The sequence below is a fragment of the Lepidochelys kempii genome, chromosome 3 (genome assembly GCF_965140265.1).
Source record: "Lepidochelys kempii isolate rLepKem1 chromosome 3, rLepKem1.hap2, whole genome shotgun sequence".
NCBI classification, from domain to species: domain Eukaryota; kingdom Metazoa; phylum Chordata; order Testudines; family Cheloniidae; genus Lepidochelys; species Lepidochelys kempii.
In genome coordinates, this window is record NC_133258.1 from 82,577,171 (window position 1) to 82,603,224 (window position 26,054).

Genomic DNA, 26,054 nt, shown 5'->3' on the forward strand with positions numbered 1-26,054 from the left:
ATGAGCAAGCCGGCAGGATCAACAAGTGGGTAATATGTGATGCAGGTTTCTAACCGCCTTTAGAAGAGCTGGCCCAGCCTGGGTGTTTTGCAAAAGCATGTTATATTTCCATCTGTAGCGGCAGTTAATACACAGTCAGGCCCCAGATGGAATTTGGGGAGATTGGGACAAGTGCTTGCAAAATGCTGGGTTTGTCATTTCCAACAGCTTGTTTTGATCGTACAGCTCTCTAATGAAATCTTGCTCCACTTTTGATGTCGAGCATGTCTGAAATGCAGTTATACGTGCAGCGAGTGTTAGTTATATTCCACCTGGAGGTGAGCATTTGTGCGGAGGTCTGCGTGATTTTGTGGGTTGGGGGTGTTTGGTTTTAAAACAGCATTAAAGAGCTGAAACGTGCTGCTTCTCTCATGGGCCTCATTCAACCTTTTTTCTATAGGACAATATTTTTATTTTGAAAAAAGAGTTTAAAACTCAGATCATTAAATTAAGCAACTCTGTTGAAAGAGGATTTAAATGCAATACTTTGAACACCATTTCCAGTCATACCAAATAATCCTGCAAAGAGGAAAGCAGAAACAACTTAAAAGTCACATTTTCCTTAATCCTAAATCCGTGTACCTCATAACTGGGGAATTTAAAGTATGACTAACCGCTCTTGCGAAGAGCGGCTCAATCGGTTCTAATCCCAGCTGGCACTTTTGGAGTTTATAATATGGACGAAGTCAGTAACAAAAGAAAAAAATACGCAATCCAATTTAATGTATGACAGGTGACTGAATGGACCTTTATATTCCTTGCTATTTAATACACTGTGCAGAGCAGGATCATGGTGGTGGAGTGCAATTTAAACAGGCGCCTGAAAAGTGGGTGTACACGTGAGTTTGTGACAATATGTACATAACTGCTACATTCACGCTCATGCATGTACATCTAACTCACCCATGATGGTTATCTTTGCTTCTAGCCTCTATTATTCTCCCCCGCCCCCCAATCCTCCTTTGTCCCTTGGAGGTTTGAATCCATCCAAGGGAGAAGCCGCTGTTTTTGCTGGTTGCCTGGCCATTCTTGTTCGGAGTTTTGCCGTTGTTACTTCAATTAATACTGGCTTGAATGTAGGGGTTTCTTTTGGAAAAGCGAGCGGGTGAAGTTGATTTCTGTCTATGCACAGAGAGTTGCGTTAAGTATTTTCCTACAGATGCGTTAAGGCTTTTTTTCTCCCTAAGGAACTTGATCTGTGTCACTAACAAAAGCCGAGCAAAAAAAATGAAGATGTAAGGACTTGATCTTGCTTTGCTGGCGCACCCAAAACTCCCGCTGAAGCCCACACCCCAGGGGAATTGGGTAGCAAAGGATGGGGGAGCGAAAGCAGCAAATTAAATAGTTTCCTGGCATATTTTTCTAAAGATAAGGATAAAATAAAACGGGGGGAGGGGTGCAGGGAAAAAGCCCAGTGCCCCTAAAAATGTTTGAAGGGATAGAAAACATTTTGGGGGAGAGAAAACTCAACGCATCTAGAACCTTAGTTCTGGGCCGGCTTCCCCATCGTTGGGTGCTTTTCACATCACCCTCCTCATTTCTGACACCGTGAAATCAATAGCACTTTGACTTCTGGCTCCGATCCTCCCTGGAGCCCTTTCAAATGAACCTTGTTACTTACTGAGTTTGCCTCCCGCGAGAGCTGGCGGCACCGACTGCCGTTTGAAATAGATTTGTTACCAGCTGCACCCCTCCCCAACAGCTCGTTTCCCAAAATCGGGACAGATTTTCCGTTTCCTCTTTCAGTTCTGGGGAGCAGGGAAGCAAACTACATTTTAATTTAAAGCTAGGGCTATTTCTGTGTCCCTTGATTTGCTGCGTGGACGCGGGACCATTGCATGGGAAAAGGATGGCTTCTTCTAGGTGCGCGCACGAGGCTGGTGGTTAGTAAAGAAGAAAAGCTCAAAAAGGGGCATCCCCTGGTTTCAGGAAACCATCCATAATCTTGTAACTGGTGCGGTTAAAGGTTTGACAGGAGCCCGCGCCGTTTCTTGGCACTTTCTTCAAGTTGGTCTAAATTATAAGATTTTATCCAAGGGACTCTCGTGAGAAGTTATAATTTAGAGAGATCAGGGGAGAGAGAGAGAGATCTAAAGGGAAACCTGCAAGCTGTTCCCGAAAGGATGAGTACTAGCCCTGCTGGAGCCATTCAAGGTCTACGGTCTGCGGCTGAAGACCTAAGGCAGGCTCAGCCAGTGGTGATGGAATAGCCCGGGGAGATGCAGGCACGAGGTGGGGTTGGTTTTTTTGTTTTTTGTTTTTTGGAGGGGGGGGTGTTTTGTTTTTTTACTGTGGCTTTTCTCCTTGGCCTGAGTTTGCCGTGTGGATCTTGCTCCACTTCCCCTCCAGTGAGTGTATAGTTATGTCAAACGTGATCTCTGCCTGGGTGGCAACAAGACCCCGTCCCGCAGTCCCTCAAACCCAGACTAACTTCTTTCAACAGCCTCTGATGGTAATTACAGTAATCGAAGCTGCCATATATCTTTAAGCAATTATGACACACAAAAAGCTGCAAAGGACCCCCTGTCGAGGGATGTTAAAAAACGGTTTCCCAGATCAACAAAATTCAATTTTCTTAACGTTGGACTTCGGAGACCAAGCTCTGCTTCGTCAAAGGGGAGCTTTTTTAAACAGGGGGAATCGGTTATCTCATGACCCCGTGTCATGTTAACATTTCTCTCTCGCTCGCTTTTTTTTTCTTTCATATTTGTTCTGCCCAAGAATTTTCTCATAACAACAGCCACGTCTACAATAGTCTGAGGGGCTGACACTCACTAAAGATGTTGATTAGTCGGGGGAGAGTCAGAATAATTGCAAAAGTGATCAGATGAGATGGACACACTTGGGACTGGGAGAAGAAGTAAGTTTAGTTAGGTATTGAATGGAGGGCGGGGAAACCGACTGATAGAATTATATTTTACATGAATTACTATACATCTGGCTGCAATTTGCGTCACCACCCCCCTCCTTTTACAATTACAGCGACGAATGCTGAATCTAGCATTATTTTACTAGCTCTAGGTCTAGAGGATTTAAAATATTATTTTATCATCTCTGGATATGGTGAAATAAAATACAAAATAGAAACCGCTCAGTATTAAAACGGTCTTTCACACTAAATAAAAGTCCCGCTCTGATGTTATACATATACTGCTACCCATCCGGATTATTTATTTTCAAAAAAGAGAATAAACGCACTCCTTCATTTCACTGGTTCACTGCCTAGTCTGAGGCTGGTTTCAAAAATTCCTTGCTGTGATTGAAAACAAAGTTCGGGTTTATTTGGAGCGGGAAGCTCCGATTTATCTGCAAGCTCCAGCCAGGGGAAGAAAGTCTGGGATTTGCATAGCTAAAATCAAACTCCAAAGTGCCTGTGAACTCTGCATTTAGTCTGGTGGTGACATTGCATGCAAGGGGATGGCACAGATGCATGTATAATTTCACTGTCTTTTCTTCACCCTCCTCCTCTTCGTGTGTGTGTGTGTGTAAAAGTCTATCTGTGGATGCTGAAGCTGAAGGGGGTGGGGGGAGTCGAGTGCTCGCCCCTGTTGGCATTGTGTGATATCCGAATTCCCATGCTACTCTTTTTGACGGGTCACTGGTGACCCAATAGGCAGGTGGCAAGGAGGGCTTGTAATTACACAATCCCAGGAATCACTCCTTGTCCCCAAACCCTCCTCGCGATCTCCTACCTGCAGACCCAGAGCCACAATTTGCGTTACAGTCTGTAGGGGGAGGGGTGCGGGGTGGCTCTCCTAGCTGGACTTCTTATTAATTGCCTAAAAGTTTTCTATTCTTTAACCCCTCTACCCTCCCTCCTCAGCTCCCTCCCTTCCCCAGTCCCTAACCTAATCCCCATTCCTCTAGCCGTGTTGTATATAGCAGCTGTCGAGTTTCATTTAGGGGAGAAGCTGGCAGCTTGTGCTGATTGGAGGCAGTCAAACGAGTTTCAATGGGGAAAATCATTAAGTTAACACTTTATCTAATGTCCCTATTGTCTGCCAGGAAGCATTGTTTTAGAGCCTCCAGATAAACATGTCTGAAAACATCCCGGGCTCCTAAATTCTCTAGGGAGCAGAAGAGACTTCTCTGAATTCAGCTTCCAACCCCTTCCCCCATCCCTCTTCCAACCCCACCCCCCACCCCCCCACACACACTTAAGACACTCTCACTGAGCTAATTCAAAGCAAAGCAAATTGCTGTAAACCAAATCGGCCAGGTTTCTCAAACCCAGGTTTTGTGAGAGAGCTGCACTTTTAGCTTGAGTTCCTTTTGGGGGGGAAGGAGGCTGTTTGAACTGATGCTAACAAAAATAAAAGAAAGGAGCTAGTAGGGGTTTTGTGGTGCGTTCATTGAAATGGGGTTTAATAATCTCTATACATTTTATATGACTTTCAGTGCATTTGCACTGACAGTAAAAGTCTCTGAAAAGGAAACACGATTCAGACTGTGTGGCTGATTGATAGATTAGATAGAAGAAAGGAACAAACCAGGCATTTCAAGTACGTTCGGCAGTACATAAACGCACTTTCCCACAGTTAATGCGGAAAGTTTTGCTTAAATTTTAGGGTAATGGAAACCCATCCAAGGTAATGGCGGGAACAAACCCCACCGTGAGCTGGTTTTGTGACTCGGTTCTCGCCACTCCCTACACACAGAACGTCGTTTCCCCCCTGCTTGAAGAGCACTTCAGACCCAGCAAAAACTTTTCTCTCCTAGCAGGGAGGTTTTTGCTACTGCTGCTGCTGTAATCTTTCGTTCCAAAACGGGTCTTGGCGATTATAGAAGATCCAAATAAATGTAGCGGTGCATGAATAATTCTCATTGTAGAAAACTGACACTTGCTCAAGGGAAAGAAGGTTGCCTATAAAACCACTTCATTATTTGCTTTTATCGCAGCTCTGGTGCTAATCCCTTCAGAGGTCAGATTGCTTAGTTCTCTCTCTCTCTCCCTCCCCCCGCTCCCTTGCCTCTGCTTTTTCAGGTCGTATATTAGACATCCCTTGTAAAGTGTGTGGGGACCGCAGCTCCGGCAAGCACTATGGGGTTTACGCTTGCGATGGATGCTCAGGATTTTTCAAACGGAGCATCAGGAGGAACAGGACGTACGTCTGCAAATCTGGAAATCAGGTACTAGTGACAGCATTGGCTCATTTCCCTTCCACTTCCAAAGAGTTATTTATGGTACTGTCGCTCCGGAGTTCCCTCCGGCATGCCGAAATATGGATCAAAATCTAATACGCATCCTGCCAACTGGATGCCATCCCAGCTTAATACAGACTGGAGATGCGGTGCTGGGGGACTAGAATTTGTCTGTGATAGATTTAAGCAGATCAAGGATGTTTGCTAAACATTTTAAGGATATTCACATTTTAACAGTATGTTTAACGCAAGCTTCTTCCGGGCGCGTATTATAATAGAATAGGAGTCAGCTTCCGGGGGTGGGGGGATTTAAACAGCAAATCAAAAATCAGATCTCATGCTTCAGGACCAAACGATCGCCTGCGGTGGTCAGGAGGAAATGCCTGCCCCATCCTCTGCATTGTGGCGGAGTTTCGCCAGATATACTGGCCACCGAACGGTCTCTGAAGCATTAGATATTGGACTGCGGTAGGATAAGGGATTTCATGGACCAAGAGTCTGATTCCACACGTCAGATCTTTCCTCTTAAAGCAAGAGAAGTTCAAAATTCGAGTAGATTGTTATGTGTCAATTAACGCAATGTATATTAGCATGAGGTTGGGCAGTTTTCCGGGGCCAATGCCCTGGTCTCCATGTGTTCCGATTACTCTCTGGTTGTGCGCATATGTGGAAGTGTATCGGTATATAAATACTCTGTTCAGCAGCACAGAGACAAAATAGATTCAAACACTAAACCAATTTACCTTAACTACAGTGACATAACTTGGTGTGGCCTTCTCTTGCTACAGGTTCTGTTTGTCCTCGCTACATAATGGTGCAGGTCAGGCCAACTCTGCGCTTCTACCAAGCTTATTTAAGCATAAAAGAGGGCAAAGACTCGCAAATATTTTAAGACAATGTTCTGATATAAACTTTGCTATTCAAATATAACCAAGTCTGAGAAAAATCAACCCCCCAGCTTTTGATTTCTGTGTCCCCTACCTCTAGCCCCCCTTAATTAAAATAAAAGCGCAGTTATAGAGAGAGGGAGGGGGTGAACGGAGGAGCTGATGAGTTCAAGCCAAGCCAATACCATAGTTACAGGGAAGATTTCTTGAAAACAACCCCCTCCCCCCGCCCATCTCACTGGAAAAGACGTTTGTACAAACTTTTTGAACAAGCTTCTCTCGCTAGAGTTTCTTTTCCAGGTCACTATGAAATTTAGGACAGTAAAAATTCCAGCTCCCACCAACTATCTAATAAATACCTATTATAATAAAAGAGACAAGGCGGGTGGAGTAATATCTTTTACTGGACCGACTTCTGTTAGTGAAAGGGACAAGCTTTCAAGCTCCGCATAGCTCTCCTTCAGAACAGTGGAGCTCAAAGGCGTGTCTTTTTCACCAACAGAAGTTGGCCCAATAAAAGAGATGACCTCACCCACCTTGTGATCTCTAATATCCTGGGACCAAAAGGCTACAGCAACGCTGCAAACATATTATAATAAAGGCAGCTAGTAGATTCAAGTAGAGGGTTCATTGCCTGTGTTGTAAATAGAATAAGGAGTGGTGGGAAATGATATGACGGTACTATCATACCTGAAGGATTAGCGCTAGGATAATTAATCGAGGGTTCCCCTTTCCGGAGTATTTGAACTGTTCACTCACTGCGGAAAAGAATTTTCACTTTCCTCCTTGTCTCCTCTGTGTGTTTACAAACACGCTCCTGTCTCCGGCGAATTCCCACTGACTTCACTGTGAACTATGTCCGAGCAAGGACAGCGGCGAATCAACCATTATATAGTGCATCCACAAGGCTGCTGTGAAACGTGTGTCGCCTCCACTCACCCTCACACATTTAAAGATCGTCTAATGTGTAACAGTAAAAAAGGAAAAGGCTGTCAAGTCAAAAGGCGGATGGCAAAGAGAATATTGAAGTAAATTGATCAGACAGCGTCAGCTTTGTACTTCTAGGCAAGGGAACCGTGCAGGGAGAGTAAACAGATTTTTCCGAAGCAGCTATAAATCCCCCTTACTCATAACAATATTGCGTTAGGCGCCCTCTGCTTCTGTTCATTGGATTGTCTCGGAAGGGGTTTTAGGCGGGAAGCTTTTTTGTTTGAGGGCACTTGGAAGAGCTAGAGAAGAGAGCGCATCGATCCGGGCCCGAACCTAAGTCTGTGGGTGTTTCGCACCTTACTTCAGTGGGAGCTGGAGACCCCCGTAAGAGTCCGGAATAAGTTTCGCTTTGCAACCTGACTTCTGGGAAAGGCGAGTTTCCATTGATCGAGGAGGAGTAAAAAGAACAGGAGGACTCGTGGCACCTTGGAGACTAACACATTTATTAGAGCATAAGGTTTCGTGAGCTACAGCTCACTTCATCGGATGCATTCAGGACTCTAACTTCTACGGGGTCTCGGCAGGTGTGAACTGGTTTCCAGCTCACCGCAAGCCAGAACGGCACAGTTACAGCCAAATTGTTTCTGAACAATTAACACTAACAATTTATACCAGGCTCCCACCTTTCTGAGAAGGGGTTTTCCTTCATTATCATGTCTCACAGGGCACAGGAGGCGTGGGGGGATGGCGGTATAAACACACATGGTGCCCGGAGTTAGTACCAAAGGATAAGGGGCAGACTGAAGGACCATTAACTTTTGCATGCGTAAGTCAAGTTATCTGAGGCTCCGGGGCTAAATGAATATAGCCGGTGCCAGAGTATAAACACAGACAGACACATACACATAGTGTGTCTGGTTCAGTGACTTTTTTTATAATTCTGATATCTGTCACCAGCATTTACACTAATTTACAAAATCCACCCACCCCCATCTTGTCCCATCTTCTTAAGGTCTCCATGTCCACTACCTCAGTATCGGCTGAAGTTTGGCTTTGTGGCTAGATAGTTCTGGTTGACTGAGCCGAGGGCTGTATGTGACTTTCCGGGACTCTGGATGGCTCTACGTCTATACTATTCCTCTTCGGACAGGGGCTCCTGCTGCATCTGCAGGCCTCGGGAGCCCTGTTATTCCGGGGCGCAGCTGGAGCCTCTGGGGGTGGGGAGCTGTCTAAGGTGCTGAAACAGATTTGTCCATAACCACCTGCCCACTCATTTGTTAGGGTCCAAATCCTGTTCGCCTTACTCACTCCAGTAGCCCTATTGGGCCAGATTCTAATCTTATTTACACTGGTGGAAATCCTTGGTAGCTCCATTTGGAGTCACTGTGGAGTGACTCCGGTTTTCCCCTCTATGTGACTGAGATCAGATTCTGCTTTATTGATTTCACCGGGGCTGCTCCCAGGAATGAGGACAACATGATTTGGTCCCTTACACCTCGTTAAACCCTACATACACACTCGTATAACCCTCGGTATAGTCTCCCCAGAAAGGAACCCCTTTGTGACTAGATCGGATTCCAGGAGCATGGACTCACACCCGCCAAACGAGCCCTTTCTTCCGTTTCTCACCGGGACACTTCGGCACACGCTATAGTCTCCCCTTCATTTCTCTGTTTCTGTAGAAGTAACTCGTTTCTGCACAGCCTACAACCCAACCGCTGAAGCGAAGGGATCCTGCAAACCCAAATGACTCTACCCCTGTCCTCTCCAGCTACAGACTGCGCTGACCAAGGGCCCAAGCCTGAGCTGCTTGCTCAGGCCAATCTACTCTTTGGCGTCGCAGGGAGTTTTGTCTGAGTAAGGGCCGTGCACACAGGTGACCCAGGGAAGGTTAGGCAGTGTAAATACACAGGGTCATATGGTGGCATCTGTTTAAAAGCAGAACTTCCCACTGGTTTCGGGCTGATGTTCCGGTTGGAAAATCGTTGGCACCATAAATCCCTCCGTTCACAAATCCTTCCTAGGCGGACGACAAGCAGAAAGGGCACCAGCCACATACTTGGGTGACGGGGGGAGTACTCCCTAATGCTGCGATCGCTAAGCAGGTTCTTAGCTGCCCCGCCCTTCGCTTGTCAGTTCCCCACCCCGTGCCCTATGCAAGCCCATCTCTTAACGAAAGGAGTTTCTCTGTTTTAGGGAGGTTGCCCCGTGGATAAGACACACAGGAACCAATGCAGGGCGTGTCGACTGAAGAAATGCTTGGAAGTCAACATGAACAAAGATGGTATTTGCACATCCTTTTACCCTTCTCCTTGTGGCTGAGTAATATGAAACATGAATCGCATGTATGGGGAAAACGCATTGTAAAGTAAGCGCCCGGAACCCACGGCCCGGAGTATTCCCTCCCAGCTGCCCTCCACCTGTCGGCAAAATTCTCCCTTCCCGTCCACCGTGCCTGGCTCAGCTCAATGACCCCTTCCTGCCAACGAGCAATTAACGCCCTGCCCCAGCACCCCTTCCTGCCCCAGCAATGAACGCCACTGCCTTTAGCCCTCCTGCCCCTGCCACCAATTCGGAGCCGATCCGTTCCCATCGGAACGTCTGTTATTCAGCTGTGTACAATGGACCCAAAGCCAGGGCCGGGCAAATTGTTTGGGTTGATGACAAAAGCAACTAAAACACTGAAACAAGCGCAATGAAACCACCAATTAATGTATTTCAGCCAAATCCAGCCCTTGGCGTGGATCCATGCGATTTAGCAGAGCTATGCCAGGGATGGATTTGACCCATAATGTCCAGATCCAACGTGTGCTAAGGAGCTGCAGGATTTTTGTGCAGGGAACAGAAATGTCATAGAGCTCCGAGTAAGAAGGACCCAGTTATTCCACAGCCCTAAGCGCTGATCAGGTTAGACACAATCCAGTCCCTTGTTGTAGACCCCCAAAAAAGAAAGAAAAAAGTCGCTCTGCAAACAATGTAATGAAGTGTAGGCAGTGGGTGAAACCCTCAGCTTATTGAAGGCAACGGGACTTTTGCCACTGTCATCAGTGCAGACAGGAACCCCGTGCTTTATTCGAGAATTAAGAACCTTGCTGTTAAAATTAGCCTTTCACCTTAACGTTTTTGAGATGCTATTAATACTAGAATTAAGACTCAATTAGACTGTCAATTAAAGTCCGTCACTTGGAAGCCGCGAGGCCTGGCATAGGTCAGCAAACTGTGAGCTGTAAGATTTCCCTATACAATAAACGATATGATGAGCCACAGATCGTCTCTGTGGAGGAAACAGTAGCCCGAAACAATGACGAATTTTTCGATTGATAATCCACGAGCAGTCAGCCTGGCTTGGCATTCATTCAGTATACCTCGTATGCAACCGTCTACTGTCTTCTAGTGCCCAATAAACCTTTCAACACATTTCGGTCCGAAACAAGGACAGTGAAATCCTGGCTCCTGGGAAGTCCTGGGCAAAGCTCCGCTTGACCTCGATGGGGTCAGGATTTCACACTCAGGTTGTTTTATTAGCACATGTAAGACAATGGCTGTACATTGAAGATGCCTAAACAGAGAAATTTCCTGATGCGCTTGCCACAGTTATTGGCATAAATCTTCTCGACTTGAATCCGATTATGATCCTATGGAGACCAGCAACAGAATTTAGTCGTGCAAACACTCCAAGTGACTCATTGGGTTGCAATCTTATCGAGTCTTGGCTATTTCCCGTTATAATTCTGCAGTAAACTTTTTGTTTGTTTGTTTTCTAATGGCCGGGTTCTAATGCCTGCCAGAGTGAGTCTGGAAAGTAGTGTGCTGTCATTGCTGACTAGGCTTGCCAACCCTCCAGGATGGCCCTGAAGTCTCCAGGTATTAAAGATTAATCTTTAATTAAAGATTATGTCATGTGATGAAACCTCCAGGAATACATCCAACCAAAATTGGCAACCCTAATGCTGTGGGGACCGGCAAATATTTCCTTGCAGATTCACTAGAGCTGCCCCATAATACCTTAGGCAACAAAATCTAGGCAAGGCTAATGCATTGCTGACTCCAGATTACAAAACTGAACCTGTATTTTAGACACTTCCTGCTGAATAGCACAATCAAAGTTGTGGAATATCTTGACCTAATAAAACAGGACGTTAGCATCCTACTGATTTGATCCTCAACAGCTCAGTGGTTTGAGCATTGGCCTGCTAAACCCAGGGTTGTGGGTTCAATCCTTGAGGGGCCATTTGGGTCAAAAATTGGGGATTGGTCCTGCTTTGAGCAGGGGGTTGGACTAGATGACCTCCTGAGGTCCCTTCCAACCCTGAGATTCTATGATTCTATGACCCAGTAACTAGTTACCACACTATCCCTCAAAGAACCCCACAGAAATCCTAAACTGGACATCACAGGAAAAGAAAATCAGGGCTATAAAACGCCTAGTGCCACTAAATGAATAACATTGTCATGCTGAAGAGATGGCTACTAATGCCTATACATGAAATCCAGACAAACTTTCAGATAACTATTTTCATTTCTTTTTTTTGGGGGGGGAGAAATATGGAGGTTTATGTTGCATTTAAGGTCAGCCACCTAATATTAGGTACTGAAAGTAATGCTATGGTATGCAATATCAGGCACTTAATTCCGCATGCACCAGTAAATAATCTAGGACAATGAAATAGAGTAAGTCAGTGAAGCCTGTTCCAAAGCCCTTTGCTGTTAATGGGAGTCTTTCCATTGATTTCAATGGGCTTTGGGATCAGGCCGCAACTGGGTAATGTATTCACTAAATGAGCCCTTTGTTCCCAGCTGTGCAACACGAAAGAGGTCCAAGGACATCCACAATAAGGAAGCAAGTTGCGCTGTATTTCAGGGGACACAAGGACGAGAATGGAGCTACACCTCACTTTCCCTCTGCAGCTTTACCTGCTCCGACCTTCTTTACGGCTGTCTCGCAGCTGGAACCCCACAATCTAGAGCTGGCTGCTGTATCGACTACCCCTGAACGGCAGACGTTGGTGGGCCTGGCACAACCAACGCCAAAGGTCAGAGCTGCCTTCCGTGTTCTAATGAGGTGCACTAAGAGAGTGTTCAGAGATTATGGCAAAAATATTTGGTCCTGAAATCAGGGGTTGGCAAGTCTTGTTTTAGAGCTGGGGTTGTTAAGTGTCTCCACAGGGTGTGTTTGTGTGAGATCCAGTCAGTTCTATGGCAGAATACAAATTCGGACCCAATACTATGAAATGTAAATGCTCCTATTGATTTTAAGGAGAACTGTGTTTGAATAAGAACTTTATGATTGGCCCCCTCAACACTTAAAAAAAAACTATTTTGGTGGAGAACAAGAGAACAATTGTCTGCAAGTTAAAATCATTCTTGCTATATGGAGATAAATACACACCAGTGCATTTTAGACATAAGCACACACCATTTGTGAGCTTTTATAGTATATGTATAAATATGCATTCCCTGGAAAGACCTACACACAGTGGAACAGTTCAGAAATACTGCCACCTGCAGACTACCCGCCAACCTACATGTTTCAGTCTTGGACACAGTATTATTAAAATGACCCAAGATTGGAGAATCATTGACGTTCTGGACAAAAAAATGTCATGATTGAGCCCATAATGCACTGTAATGAACTGAGCAAATTATCGCAGCCTATCCAAATATCTAGGTACAGAAATATATTTATCTTTTTATTTCTGGATTTTGACATTTAATAAGCAGCATAGGAAATTGCTGTCATAACTTGGTGGATGAGGCTTATCTATGAGTTATTTAAATTGATAACTCAAATATTTTCATGCTCTCCTTTCCAAAATATTCATAAGCACGTTTGTATTTAGAGTACACAACAAATTACAGAAAAATTGTTGTAAATCAACCCTGGTCTATAGCTTGGTGAAACCCACTGTGAACTTGCTTGTAAAAATCATATTTCTATTTTTATAAATGTAAATTCAAAAATATTAAACCAGAAATTATTTAGAAAGAAAATGCATTTTACTCTGTGCTTGCTGCAAACCACTTAAGTGCATGTTTAAATCCAACTGAACTCAGTGGGACTTCAGTATGTGACTAAGGCTAAGCACCTGCGTAAGTGCTTTGAGGAATAGGGATATACTGCTGAATCTGGGTGTGGATTAGGGGTGACAAAATAAAATACTGATTCAAACATATATCTATATCTGCTCTGAAAACAGGGAACACTGAATAAAGTAATGAGACAGGGTCCGGGAATCAAACTATATTTTTAATAGGTTTCTTCTACTGTTAGAATTTAATTCTGCCATACTGTGATCTTATGCTTATATGGTCCCATTCATCCCCATGGATAGCAAAGCAAATAGCCTGCTTTATAAAGGGCCCACAGAAGCCAATGGAAGTTTTGCTATTAATTTCAGTGGGTGCAGGATGGGGGATTGCATCAATTATCTATATACAGGAATGACTAGTGAAGTGCAGGCATATCTGAGGTGAGGAATAAAAAGAGGGCAGGGCTTAGCAGCCAGTGGTCTCACTTCTGGTTTTTGTTTTATGTTTATGTTCCTGAAAGCTCATTTCAGGGTTTCAGCCAGCCACCTGCAGGGAGGATTCTTCCTCTCCCCAATGTATACTGGGTGGGTGGTTTAGTTTTGTTGTTTATTTTATTTTTTGTTTTTATCTCCTTCCTCTGAAGCATCAGGATGCTCATTGCTGGAGATGGGACATTGGCTGGGGTGAGCCAGGGCTTGAGAGGTGGCAAAGAGCATTCTCTCTTTTAGGTTCTTGGCTGGCTAGTGCTTGCTCACATGCTCAGGGGGCTGGTTCTTGCTCACAGTCTCAGGGTCTAATGGGTCACCACATGCTGGTTTGGGAAGGAATTTTTATAAGTTGAGAAGGTTAGACTGGCAGTGATCTGGGGAGGTCGGGGGAAAGAGTTACCTTCCTCTGCAACATGTGCATGTGGGTCACTTGCCAGGATTATCTGGCGATATCTCACTTAATCATTTCCCTGCCCTTGCAGGGGCTTCAGACACTGTTGGATCTCAGTCCCTCCTATTCTCTGCCTGGCACATAATAGCCTAGTCTTCTGGAGGCTGATATTTTGGTCTCATGTTAGTTGCTGGGGTTTAATGCATGGGTGGTGGCCTAGGATATACATGAGGTTAGACAAGATGATCTGGTGGTTCCTTCCGATCTTAAAGTCTATGGCTATCTTAGTCACTTTTTATTATTCCTTATTTTACTTTTTATATTAGTATCCACATGAAGTCAATGGTACACCTATGTACCTCTATGAAGTGGCCACTGAATCTGTTTGTGAATCTGCTGCCAGGCTTCTCTTTATGAGCATCAAATGGGCCAAGAGCGTTCCAGCCTTTTCCACTCTGTCGTTACAAGATCAGGTAAGACTTATACGACAAGTAATTGTCCTTAGCCTGGCAACCATATTTAAAGATGGTCCACAAAATTCAGATCTAGATCAGATTTTTCACCCTTCCAAAGGAATTGGCCCCCATAGTTTTTGATCTGGCCCATTTCTAAAATAATATATTGTTTTAACAGCAATTTTCATCAATCTGAAATGGATATGTTATAGTGTAGGTGAAACTCAGATAGGAAATAGATGTTGCTATAAGACAAATATTATGAGAGGCAGCATGTTGCAGTGGACAGAGCACAGGGCTGGAAGTCAGGAGACTGGGGATGAAATCCTGGCCCCACTGAAGTCAATGGCAAAGCTCATATTGACTTAAATGGGGTTAAAAGTTCGCCTCCAAGTTCTATTCCTGGTTCTTCCCTTGACCTTCTATCTGAACTTTTGCAAGTCATTTAATCTCTGTGTGCCTCAGCTTCTCTAATTGCAAACTGAGTATAGTGGTATTTATTCTCCTTTGTAAAGTGCTTTGAGCTCTCTGGATGAAAAGTGCACTCTCAGTAAACATTTTTACCATTTAATCCTACTAGTGTACAATGGCCAAATAGTTCTCTGAGTCACACTGACTTCAATGAAGTTATTCCACATTTACACTGATCTGACTCAGAGCAGAATTCAGCCTACTCTTTTTTTAATCCTAATTAAAATCCTCCTTAATTTGTCTTGTTTTCCTCTGTGACAACTTGCCTTTGCCTCAAGTGATTTGTGAGTGAACCACAGTAACTAAAGCAATTTTGTAATTACTTGATTTTTGATGAGGACTTGATCTATTTAATATAATGCATTAGTTCTGAAAAGTAATCAGACAATAATAAAAGGAAAAAACTATACAAAGCTCTAACCACAAAAATGTATCTAATATCATTGAGTTTAATTTTGCAATACAATAACTAGAAATAAAAGTCATATCTTAAATATTACAACTAATTGTATTAGACTCTTATAATAGTCACCAAATAAAATACAATATTTGGTCTGTGGCATGTTAGTGTAAGTACATAAACAAATGCATATTGTGAACAGAAAAAGATTTTCAGGATGACAATAGAGTTTTCTACCTAAATACATATCACATATAGCACAAAAAGACATTTGCTTAGATAAACTGAAAGGTCCTTTTTCTAGAGCTAGTCCCAGATTTTGAGAGCCCTTTTGTGAGGTTAGCTATGTGGAGCCTCATTCACCTCCCTCTATGTATTGTCACCAGCAAATCAGGTACATACATTCAGGGCCATTGGATGAGTAGGATCTTAAAGAGGCTGCAGAACTGCCATAAGCCAAAGGCTTAACAGTCAACAGGGAACAACTGACAGGAAGATAACAGGAATGGGCCCAGTTCATCAGCTGCTGCATGCAAGCCATTTCCGTCAACTTCAAATACAGTTGCTCTTGTGGATCGGGAAGCTGGATCAGGCTTATGAAAGACCTGCAGAATCAGACCTAGAGTGTACTTCATTACACAGACATCATGGAAAATGGTTTTTGCTTTGAAAACTACTGCCATTTCAAAGAAAACAATCTCTGTCATAATGCTACAACAATCACATTCAGCCATGGACTATTAACATCAACAGCAGTTGCATCCACCTAGGCCAGGGCTCAGTTTGGTCTAATATGTAAAAATTCCCCAAGCGATCATCCCTCCAGGAAGAATGGAGTGAAGGGAGTGGGAGGAAGGAAACATCTTTCAAGAGAGAGGCTCATCAATACAGTAGCAATGGCTAATGCACATTCCATATAGTTGAACGTTTCCCATTAAATTCTTCACAGAAATCAGTTTATCCTGTCATCTTAAATGAGCCAGCGACATGGCTTACATTTTAAATGAAAGGCAAGTGTTAGCAAATTGTAACATCAATTGAATCTGTTTTAAAGTTCTAACAATGTCAACTTCACCATTCTTCCCTCCAAGTTGTAAGGATGGGTTTGAGTTGAAAAGTTTAGACCTGGATCCACATTTCTCAAAATTCAGAGAGGTTCAGATATGGAACTATGGTTTGAACCTCTATCCAGCACCTCAGCTTCCTCTCATATTCAAGAGAATCTCAAAGGAAATAACTCTTGTTTTAATAGCCTTATTCCATAGTTATAGAATCAGATAGATGATCCTTACAATAGTACTGTTTCATTTAATTTAATAGTGGCACAGATAAAAATGTCTAAAATTTCCTCTGCATGTCTTTTGACATCTAGCTAAGAGTTTAAAATCTTTTCCTAGGATCTGCTTTTGTTTTGGGCACCTCTAGAAAAATTAAAACATTACAATTCTATAAACTATGTGGCACTTTTCTGTCTTGAAAAATGTGGAACCCTATCAGTTGACAAAACACAAGTAATCAACAGCAGGTTATCCTTACAGATAGTGCCTGATTCTAAAGCAGAAGTAGGTCCTTTAGAAAGCCTGGGATTTTCTAATTCCTTTGAGGAATGAAGGCCATTTATAAGCCCTCACTAAGGTCAGCATGAGCTATTCCAACTGGAGGCTTTAAAGACATATTCATCAGAACCAGGAGAGGCTTAGCTAGTTGGAGGAGAAAGTTCCTTTAATTTCTAAAGTCTTCTGACTTTAACTGCATGGTGTTGATATCTAGGAATCATTGTTCATTGCCATCTGCATGAACAAGTGACAAAAAGTTTTACAAAAGCCAATTAATTAATGGCTAAGAATCAATTTCTTTATACCACATAGAAACCTGCATATCTAAATGAAATATCAGTTCTTTATAAGGCACAGGGAATGGCTGGTTAGCAATGCAAGTTCTGTTTCTCTCACCAGAAATCTGAGATGGGTATGGTACTTCAGATAATTTCATATCTCTGGGAAGTTTTTGTTACTATAAAAGCCAATGCAATTAATTAAAACCCATATTCTGTGCAGACATTTCCATTTCAGTCACAGTTTCTTTATTAGAGTTGAATAAAAGCTCTGCAAAGTTTAAGTAGATGGTTCAGAAAGAAACTGACGTTGTGATGGTCATAGTTCTGTAATGCAGTGGCATTGTAGCCGTGTTGGTCCCAGGATATTAGGGAGACAAAGTGGGTGAGGTAATATCTTTTAGGTCCAGTAAAATATACTACCTCATCCACAGTGCTTAATTTGTGCCAGGGCTCAGCCCTGGCACTTCTAGGCTTGGCAGGTCATAGCCCCAGCACCTCTGGGCTTGCTGCCCCAGTTATGAATGTAAAAAAATTGCTTGAGCCTCAGCACCTCTTTCAGTACAAATGATGCCTCTTTCACTGCTCCCCCACCTTGTCTCTCTAGTAGTGCTGTAATGACTTCAAACCAATATGGCTTAAAATACTGGGTATTAAAAATTAGAACTTAGATAAGAAATTTCCAATTGTTGGAGGATTTCAGTGCAACTGAAATGCATCTCTTAAATTCAGATGTGTCAGAAAAACAAAATTCTGTTGAAAGGATTCTATTTTTTAAATGTTATAAAGGGACATCACTAAACTTAATAGTTCCAAAATGTGTTCTTCCCTTGTTCCCAGTATACCCTGCATTTCCAAAATCCATGTAACGTTTTCTCAGCAAAACCTTTGACCAACACGATAAGTCTAAGCGTGTGTTATCCTGAGGCTTGAGGATGGGATCCCTTCTCTTTTCCTGCCAATTGCATAACAGTGAAGTGTCTTTGCAACTGCTACTGAAGTCTTAGGGTGACAGTAGCAGCCACAGGCCCTTGTGTGATGCCTCCCTTCCTTGTAGGAGTTTTGGGCAATGTATCAGCCTAGAGCCACCAGACAATACTTCCTGAGCCTAGACCTGCTCACAAAGTCACCTCCACCTTGTTGTGGACCGCAAAGAGGCATCAAGTCCCTACTGTGTGTGCTCTGTGGTGTGCCCCTCAAACCATGCCATGGAACTGATGAGATTCAGCTGAATGTAGGACCCTTCATGTCCATGCAAAGAAGGTGTGCTAAGCCAAAATGTCATATGTGCACTTAAATTATTCTTTGCTGGCTTTGCCACTGTAATTCCTAAGGATCTTAATTTTCTTCTCGTGCCTAACAGTGTATTTGTACTTAAATCAATGGGATTGCCCCAGTGCAAACAGAGAAGCAAATTGGGCACAGAGTCTGCCACTCAGCCCTTGCAAGGAAAAAAAGTCTACAAAAACAAAATCAGGATAGAAGATTATGGAGAGCTGCAATACCTGGATCCAAATCAGAGGGGCTCCAGCCTCCACACCTGTTTGGCTGTGGAGTTGGGGTTCGTCCCTTGTTGAAGAGGGACAATCTAAGGTGTTTGGACCTGGATTCAAACTTCCCCAAAGTTCAGTGACATTCTAAAGTAACCAGATTTCAGTAGCCAGCTTTCAAGGGCTAGTTTCAGCAAAAGTAGGAAAACAAAGATTTTAATATACCTTGATATTGTCCTTTAACAGACTAGAGATTTGTTTAACCAACAGTGGATTAAATGTAAATAAGAGGATGTCTGCCATTGTGTAGTAGTGCTTTGAACTGACTCTCTATCAAGTGGTGTCAGTTCAGGCCACCATCTAGTAATCTGCCACTCATTTCACAAATCACATATTTGCAGGGTAAAAAAGGTCTAATAGTACAGAAATCATTAAAAGAACTGTCAGGCATCCATTCTGCTCTCAATACACATGTCTATTAACACTGAGGAGGAGAAGAGAGCGCTTATTGAGCAAGCCTGCTTTTGAAAAATATGAGTAGATTTTTAAGAAGAGTGTAAGCTCTTTGGGGGTAGGGACTGTCTTTCTCCCTCTGTGTTTGCACAGCACCTAGCACAATGGGCTCTGAGTGTGGGTGGGGACTCTAGGTTCTACAGTAATACAAGTAATTAATACTAATATTTCTTCCAGGGCTATTCTTACCCATATACCTTATCAAAAAGATAAAGAAAGAGCTAAAACATTCAGGGGAAAATACAAAAACAGGCATTTAAAGCAGTTTTTAAAATAACAGAAATTTACATTTTGAAAATGTTTATAAATCTATAAATTATACACCATGTTATATTGTACATCTATTGTATGGCAGCTGATGCTTTTGGAAGATGCTTGGAGAGAACTGTTTGTTCTAGGAATAGCACAATGGGCCATTCCAGTTGATGCTAACACTCTACTGGCTGTATCTGGTAAGAATTGCACAATTTAATGACTTTGTTATAGAAATTACCATAAAAATACATTACTGAAAAAAGAACAACATGTAAAGAATAACAAATTCCCACTGAACAATAGAGCATACCTGTCATTTATAAATCTATATTTAAATGCAAATAATGTTGTTTTGTTGTATTCATGACTGCTTGCATTGTCATTTAAATGCAAATTACTGTGTTTGTTATCATCCAAGAGAAGATTTTATATTAACTTTCACACAATATAGTCAGTTTACATGGAATCGGATATCTAAGTGACAATTGAATAGATATTGATACAGAGGATTGTCAGAAATCAATATATATTAATGCAAATGCCTTAATATAGAGTATTTTTCATATGTTTCTATTCTAGGCATGAATGGTGACAATACAGATTCTCAGAAGCTGAATAAAATTATTTCAGAAATACAGGCTTTACAGGAGGTTGTGGCTAGATTTAGACAACTTCGGCTAGATGCTACTGAATTTGCCTGTCTCAAATGCATTGTCACTTTTAAAGCTGGTAAGCAGAAATAATCTGTTTTTTGTTGTTTTTTTTTTGATAACTAGCTATTTTGCTGGTTGGCCACTTCAAAGTCTACACGGACATTTTAAAACAGTGATGTGATTACATCAGCTAATAGGTTTTCTGCTGTTGAATTCTGATAGGCAGTGTTACACTTTAACTATTACAAATTAAATGTTTAAAAATGAATCTTTATTTTTACGGTAAATCTTAAATATTTTGACCTTAAGAGTCCACCTGACTAGTTACTGATCTGCTTTCCAGTACCTACACACAGTGGTTCTGAACTGAGAAGTTTTCGAAATGCTGCTGCCATTGCAGCTCTTCAGGATGAAGCTCAGCTCACTCTGAACAGTTACATCCACACCAGGTGATCAATATTTTCTTTGAATACTTTTTTCAAACACTCTGGGTGAAATTCTCACCTCAGTGAAGTAAACGGCAAAATGTCCATTGACTTCAGTGGAGCCAGGATTTCATACCGTGTTCACGGTGACTGTATGCCTGTAGGAGAACTTGGGTTATCCAAACAGAATGGGGAACATGGAATGTATTCAAATAAGTGAGAAAATGAAAAAGAGGGAGTTTTTCATGGTATGTGATACCTGAAAAGGAACATAATACGTTTAGAAAACTGGAGTTTTTGTGAAAAGAAAAGGAGTACTTGTGGCACCTTAGAGACTAACCAATTTATTAGAGCATAAGCTTTCGTGAGCTACAGCTCACTGTATTAAACAACACCACCACCACCACATAAAGTGCTTTACATTTTAGCATCTCAGAATCTTTTATTGTATTATTCCCACTTTTTAGATAAGGAAACAGAGGCAGTGACTTGTCCAAGACTGTAGTGTGAGTCATGGCAGAGCTGGAAATCGAAAAATCCAGATCTTGTGACTCCTAGCTCGGTACATCTTAACCAGAATGATGAGAATAGTAGTTTTGAAATGAGGTTTTCCATATATCTTGTTCAGCATAAAACATGAAACAGAAACCTTTATACCAACTATAAAGTCATAAGTCAAACCTTTATACCAACTATATAAGTCACCACCTCATGAAACTAACAAGGGTAAAACTGGGAATATGTGAATTGTACTATGTAGAAAACCACTGTTATTTTCACTATGTGAGCAGTTGTCTTAATGTGACCAGTTTAGAGCACCATGCTTTGAATACTTTTTAAAACTATCCTCCAGCCTTGGAGCACAAGGGCTAGGAGGACTACTGCCCAAGCAATTCATTAGGCAATTGGGTGGGGAGGAAAGGAGACAGAGGAATGAGATGCAAAGCACACCCTTCAATAGTGTTTCCTCCAGTCATTTCAGGAGCTATTGTGATGAGCTCTGAAAGGCGTCTTGTCCAGTCCTCAGCCAGAAATAAACTGGCTGTAATGCAAGGCCTGGAGCAGGTGGAATTTGAGTAGCGGCACAAGGGTGGGGGAGAAGGGAGAATCTTCAGGGTTCCATAGTGGACATGGAGGTGCACCCAAAAGAAAAAAGGTCTAACCTCCAGTCTGTGCATTTCCATATACCCATTCTTTTGTGTCACCTATCCTCACCTGTCCCTTCCAAAATGTCAGCTTGAAATATTAAACTTTTTAGCCAGATTCTGTCTGGTGTCATTGAAGTACATCTGATCTATATCACCAAACTGCCTCCTCTTAAACGATTATTCTGAAAAGGGGCAATACTTAGACTCACTGCTGTCAATTCCCCTCACTTTTATAACCTTGAATTTTAAACATTGTCAATTAAATGTTAATTCACTAAAGCTAAGAATATAATAAACCAACCTTAGTTTTCGAGCCTCTAGGTCACTTACAGACAATTTAATTTAGTAGAGGATCTTGGATGACACTTTGAATGATAGAACCAAACTTTTTAAAAAAGAGAAAAATTAGTTAAGCAAACAGGCATACAATTACCATTTACACAGTACTACAATTATACTCACATTTGAAGGTGGAATGGTGTATCAACAGATGATCAGTCCACTGACAACCAGATAAAGTACAGCCTTATAATCCTATAACCTAACAGTACCCTTTCGGTGTTCTCATAGACTCAGCTATTAAGGTCAGAAGGGACCATTATGATCATCTAGTCTGACCTCCTGCACAATGCAAGCCACAGCACTGGAGCTCCGTCCAATTTAAAAGGCTACTCTTTTTACAACCCATGATAATACTAATTAACATTAAACCTGTCCATTACCATAGTCACATTTCTTCCACCTCTGCATTGGCTCTTCACATTACACATTTAAATTAACATTTGCACCAATGTTCTTTCCATGCTATCAGTGTTCATAGCATTTTAGTAAAACATTCCTAATTCTCAAAACTGCTCATTAAAAACCATTCCAAAACCAGTTTTAACCAACACATAGCCACAACATAACCCTGGGTCATGTCCTTGCTGACTTCAATTTTCCCATCTTACTGTCTAACTTTTACGCACACTAACAAACTCAATTTCCCAAACTCCTCTATACTTAGCCTAATTAAAGCCAAAGCCTAATTTCTATTTATTTCTTGACCTAACCCATTTTATAAAAGCTACAACTTCCACTGAACAACTTTTCTCCTCTGGCATAATGGAATTCTGTACAAATAAGGGTGAAGCCTATCTGTGTGGGAGACAGGGCTTTCTCGTGGGCTAACCCAAGACTGTGGTATGAACTTTCCCAAAAACTAAGGACCATCACAAATCTCATCATCACCTTCTGCTCTATGTGCAAGGCACATTTCTTTGACCTTGCCTTCTCTAACACACACATAGCAACATGTCTGTGTGTATGTGTTATATATCGTTTAAAAATAAAATCCAAAACACTCCATTGCACACACTTCTGCCCCCGGCGAGAAGATGAGAGAACACACACAATGACAGACAGTCACACTGTTTAACACACTCAAATACTATGGTGATGAGCATGGTATAATAAAATCTCCAGTAGAGGACGTAATTCAATGATCTGAGAGTTACACATGTGAATCCAGATGACAATGTATTCTAGGAAAATCCCCCCTATCAGCATCAAGTACTGCTATAACTAGCCTTGAAAGGGTTAGGTTTTTAATCTATAAATATTGGTAAATATCCATTTCACTGTACACACACACACCGACCGATGAAAAGATATTTCCATTGATGATAACCAAAATTTAGAGCTAGGCAAAGTAAGAACAATGCTGCTTGAGAACTTATCAAAGTTTGACTTAGGGATGTTTACTTTGTATTTTGACCCCGGCCCCCAGAATTTCACGCAACTGTGAAAATTTAAGTATATAATAATAAAAAATGCTGACAAACATACATTAATATCATCAATTGACATTGTAGGGGGAAAACTGAATTCTGCCAAGCCTAGCTATAAGCTATACTGAAGTTCCACCACCGACTGCAATTATTTTGCAAATCCAAGGATAAATTAAAAAATTGCCTACTCTTAAAAACAATGATGCTCACTGGCAGAAATCTTTGAAGTCCTTTGTTTAGACTATAAATAGAATCCTTCACTGCTGATGTGAGCAAACTTAAAAATACCAGCCAGTACATACTAAAAAGGAAAAAGCAGCAGCTGTGTGGCATGCTCTCTCCACCCACATTGAAGCCCCTCCACATGAATAGTGTGCCACTGAAGCTCAGTGAGAGTTAGGGTTACATGGCCAGCCAGTGGGAAAAAAAAGCCAGGAAGCAGCTGCTTTACATGGAATGGTCCTCTTTCCAAACTCAGCAGCTTTCCTACTGGTCAATGCTCTGGAAGCCCTCTAACTTACACCAGTTTTACACCAGTATAACTATTTACATCAGTTATTTACATGGACTTGAAAGGAGAATCCAGCCTTGAGAACCAACAAATGGGTTGTGAGAACAGGCATGAACTGGGGATCTACAGTCTCCTGGTTCTAGAGTGCTCCATGTTTCTGAGGTAAACAAAAAGGCACAGAGCAGTGGAGCAATATAGAGGGGCTGCCTGTCAGCATGGATGCCAAAGCAATACTACAGACTAGATAGATAGTATTTTTCCACGGGTATGTGTGCAGGAGTGGAATGGTTAGCTCTGCACCACAAGGGTAAAGAGCGGTGAATGACTATACACCATAAATAAATCTTGCAGTCTAAATAAAGCCAGCAATTAGGAACAGCATAATTCCCCTCCTCCCCTGCAGTTTTAGGTATATCAAAGTCTATGCCACTTTTCTGGAAAGATGGACATACAAAAAATATTGTTGGCCACGTTTGATGGAGCTAGGACCCATCATAGGAGATTTATTTTCTTTTGTCAATGCAATAGCCTTGGAACGTCGTAGAAGTTTCCATTGTACGTTGATGTATTTCCATAAGAGTGTTGGAAATGTTGTAGGTGAAACCTAGACCCATTGAAGTCTAAGAGAAAACTCCCTGTTGACTTCAACAGAGTCAGGATTTCATCTTGTATTATGTGACATGTGAAGAAAGAGGTCTGATTCTGCTCTCATTCTAGTTTTACCCTAGTGCAAGTCTTGATTTCAATAAGGTAACTCCAGATTTACATTAGTGAAAGTGATAGAAGATTGGAGAATCGGGCTCCAAATGTTTCTGATAGTGGGCCTATTTCTCGTTTTACTTACAGCAGTGCAAAATCCAGAGTAATGCCTCCAAAGTCAGCAGAGTTACACTGGTGAAAAAATCAGCACCAGCAAGATCAGAATCAGGCCCATATTGTTTTATCTTTAAAAGTTGTGAAGAATTCTGTGGCTAACGAGGATGGAAAATAGCCTTTTATAGATGTATATTTTCAGGGGGAAGGAAATGTTGCTTCTCACTCAGAATTTTGTATTCAAAATGTCAATTATTAAAAGTGACGCTGCACTCAAACATCTGCAGCATACTGGGTAGATTGCAAGTTCAATTTAATAAACCCAGTTTATTGAACATGGGCCAAATTCTTCTGAGTTACACCTAATTCAAGGTTATTGTTTGAGGTGTAAGTCAGGGCAGAGTTTGGCCTTCTATAAGTTATTCATCTGAGCGATCAAACAAAATGGCCAAACAACAAAATGTGAAAACAGGCCCAAAGCCTGCTTACCTCACTCACATCAACATTCCCATAAAGTCAACATGTCTACTTTTATGAAAAGGCAAGTAGGATTTCACTCAGTCAGAACTAAACCCTACAATTTGCTTAATTTGGGTTTTGTTGCTCATTAAGGCAAGTGATTTTGCTGTTTGGAGAAACATACAACACCTCAATAACATTCTTTTTCGTTTTATATTCTAGGTACCCCACACAACCCTGCCGTTTTGGAAAACTCTTATTGCTTTTGCCAGCTTTACGTTCAATTAGTCCATCTACAATAGAAGAAGTGTTTTTCAAAAAGACCATTGGGAATGTGCCAATTACAAGACTGCTTTCAGATATGTACAAATCCAGTGACATATAAACTACCTTAAAAATAAACAATCAGGATGGACAGTTTGATAAGAACTTTTATCTATGGAGAATAAACCTCAACTAACAAAATCTACAGGAAGCATAAGCCTGGGAATGTTTAACTTTTAAATTCATTGAGAAATTTTTTTAAAAAATCCCATTAGATATGATTTTGCTGCCTTGAACAGAGTGATTTAGAGCATGGAGAGAGTGTTTTGCTCTACAGAAAAAGTGAATTGGATGGAATTTTGCTGCTTCTCTTTCTCCACAGTGGCGGCAATTAATTTGTCAGTCATAGTTAAGAAAGACTGTGCAATTCTGTCATTTAACTGGCAGATCTGAGAAAAAGAAGGTACTTTAGTTCCTTCATTTGGAACATTTGGTAACTAAACATTGCATCTGTTATAATGTGTCATGAGGTGGCCTTCAGATCGGTTTTAAAAGTAGCTTATATTGGTGAATATGCTCATAATATTCTAGACAACATCTAAAACAGGTTACCAAAATATTGCTTCTGTTGTAATATATCATAAAGTGGCCTTCAGAACTGATTTTAAATGCTGGCAGTTACGTTTT

The 26,054-nt window shown here is 41.8% G+C and overlaps 1 protein-coding gene across 1 annotated transcript; it reads left to right on the forward strand.

The window, feature by feature from the left end:
* Positions 1-25,715, forward strand: NR2E1 (nuclear receptor subfamily 2 group E member 1). Its single transcript, XM_073336939.1, has 10 exons — positions 1-25; positions 5,024-5,169; positions 9,195-9,282; positions 11,796-12,031; positions 14,234-14,380; positions 19,426-19,522; positions 19,905-20,054; positions 20,201-20,203; positions 20,322-20,427; positions 25,326-25,715. The coding sequence occupies exons 1-10, from the start codon at positions 1-3 to the stop codon at positions 25,486-25,488; spliced, it is 1,161 nt and encodes a 386-aa protein (XP_073193040.1). The 3' UTR covers positions 25,489-25,715.
* Positions 25,716-26,054: the final 339 nt, after the last annotated feature.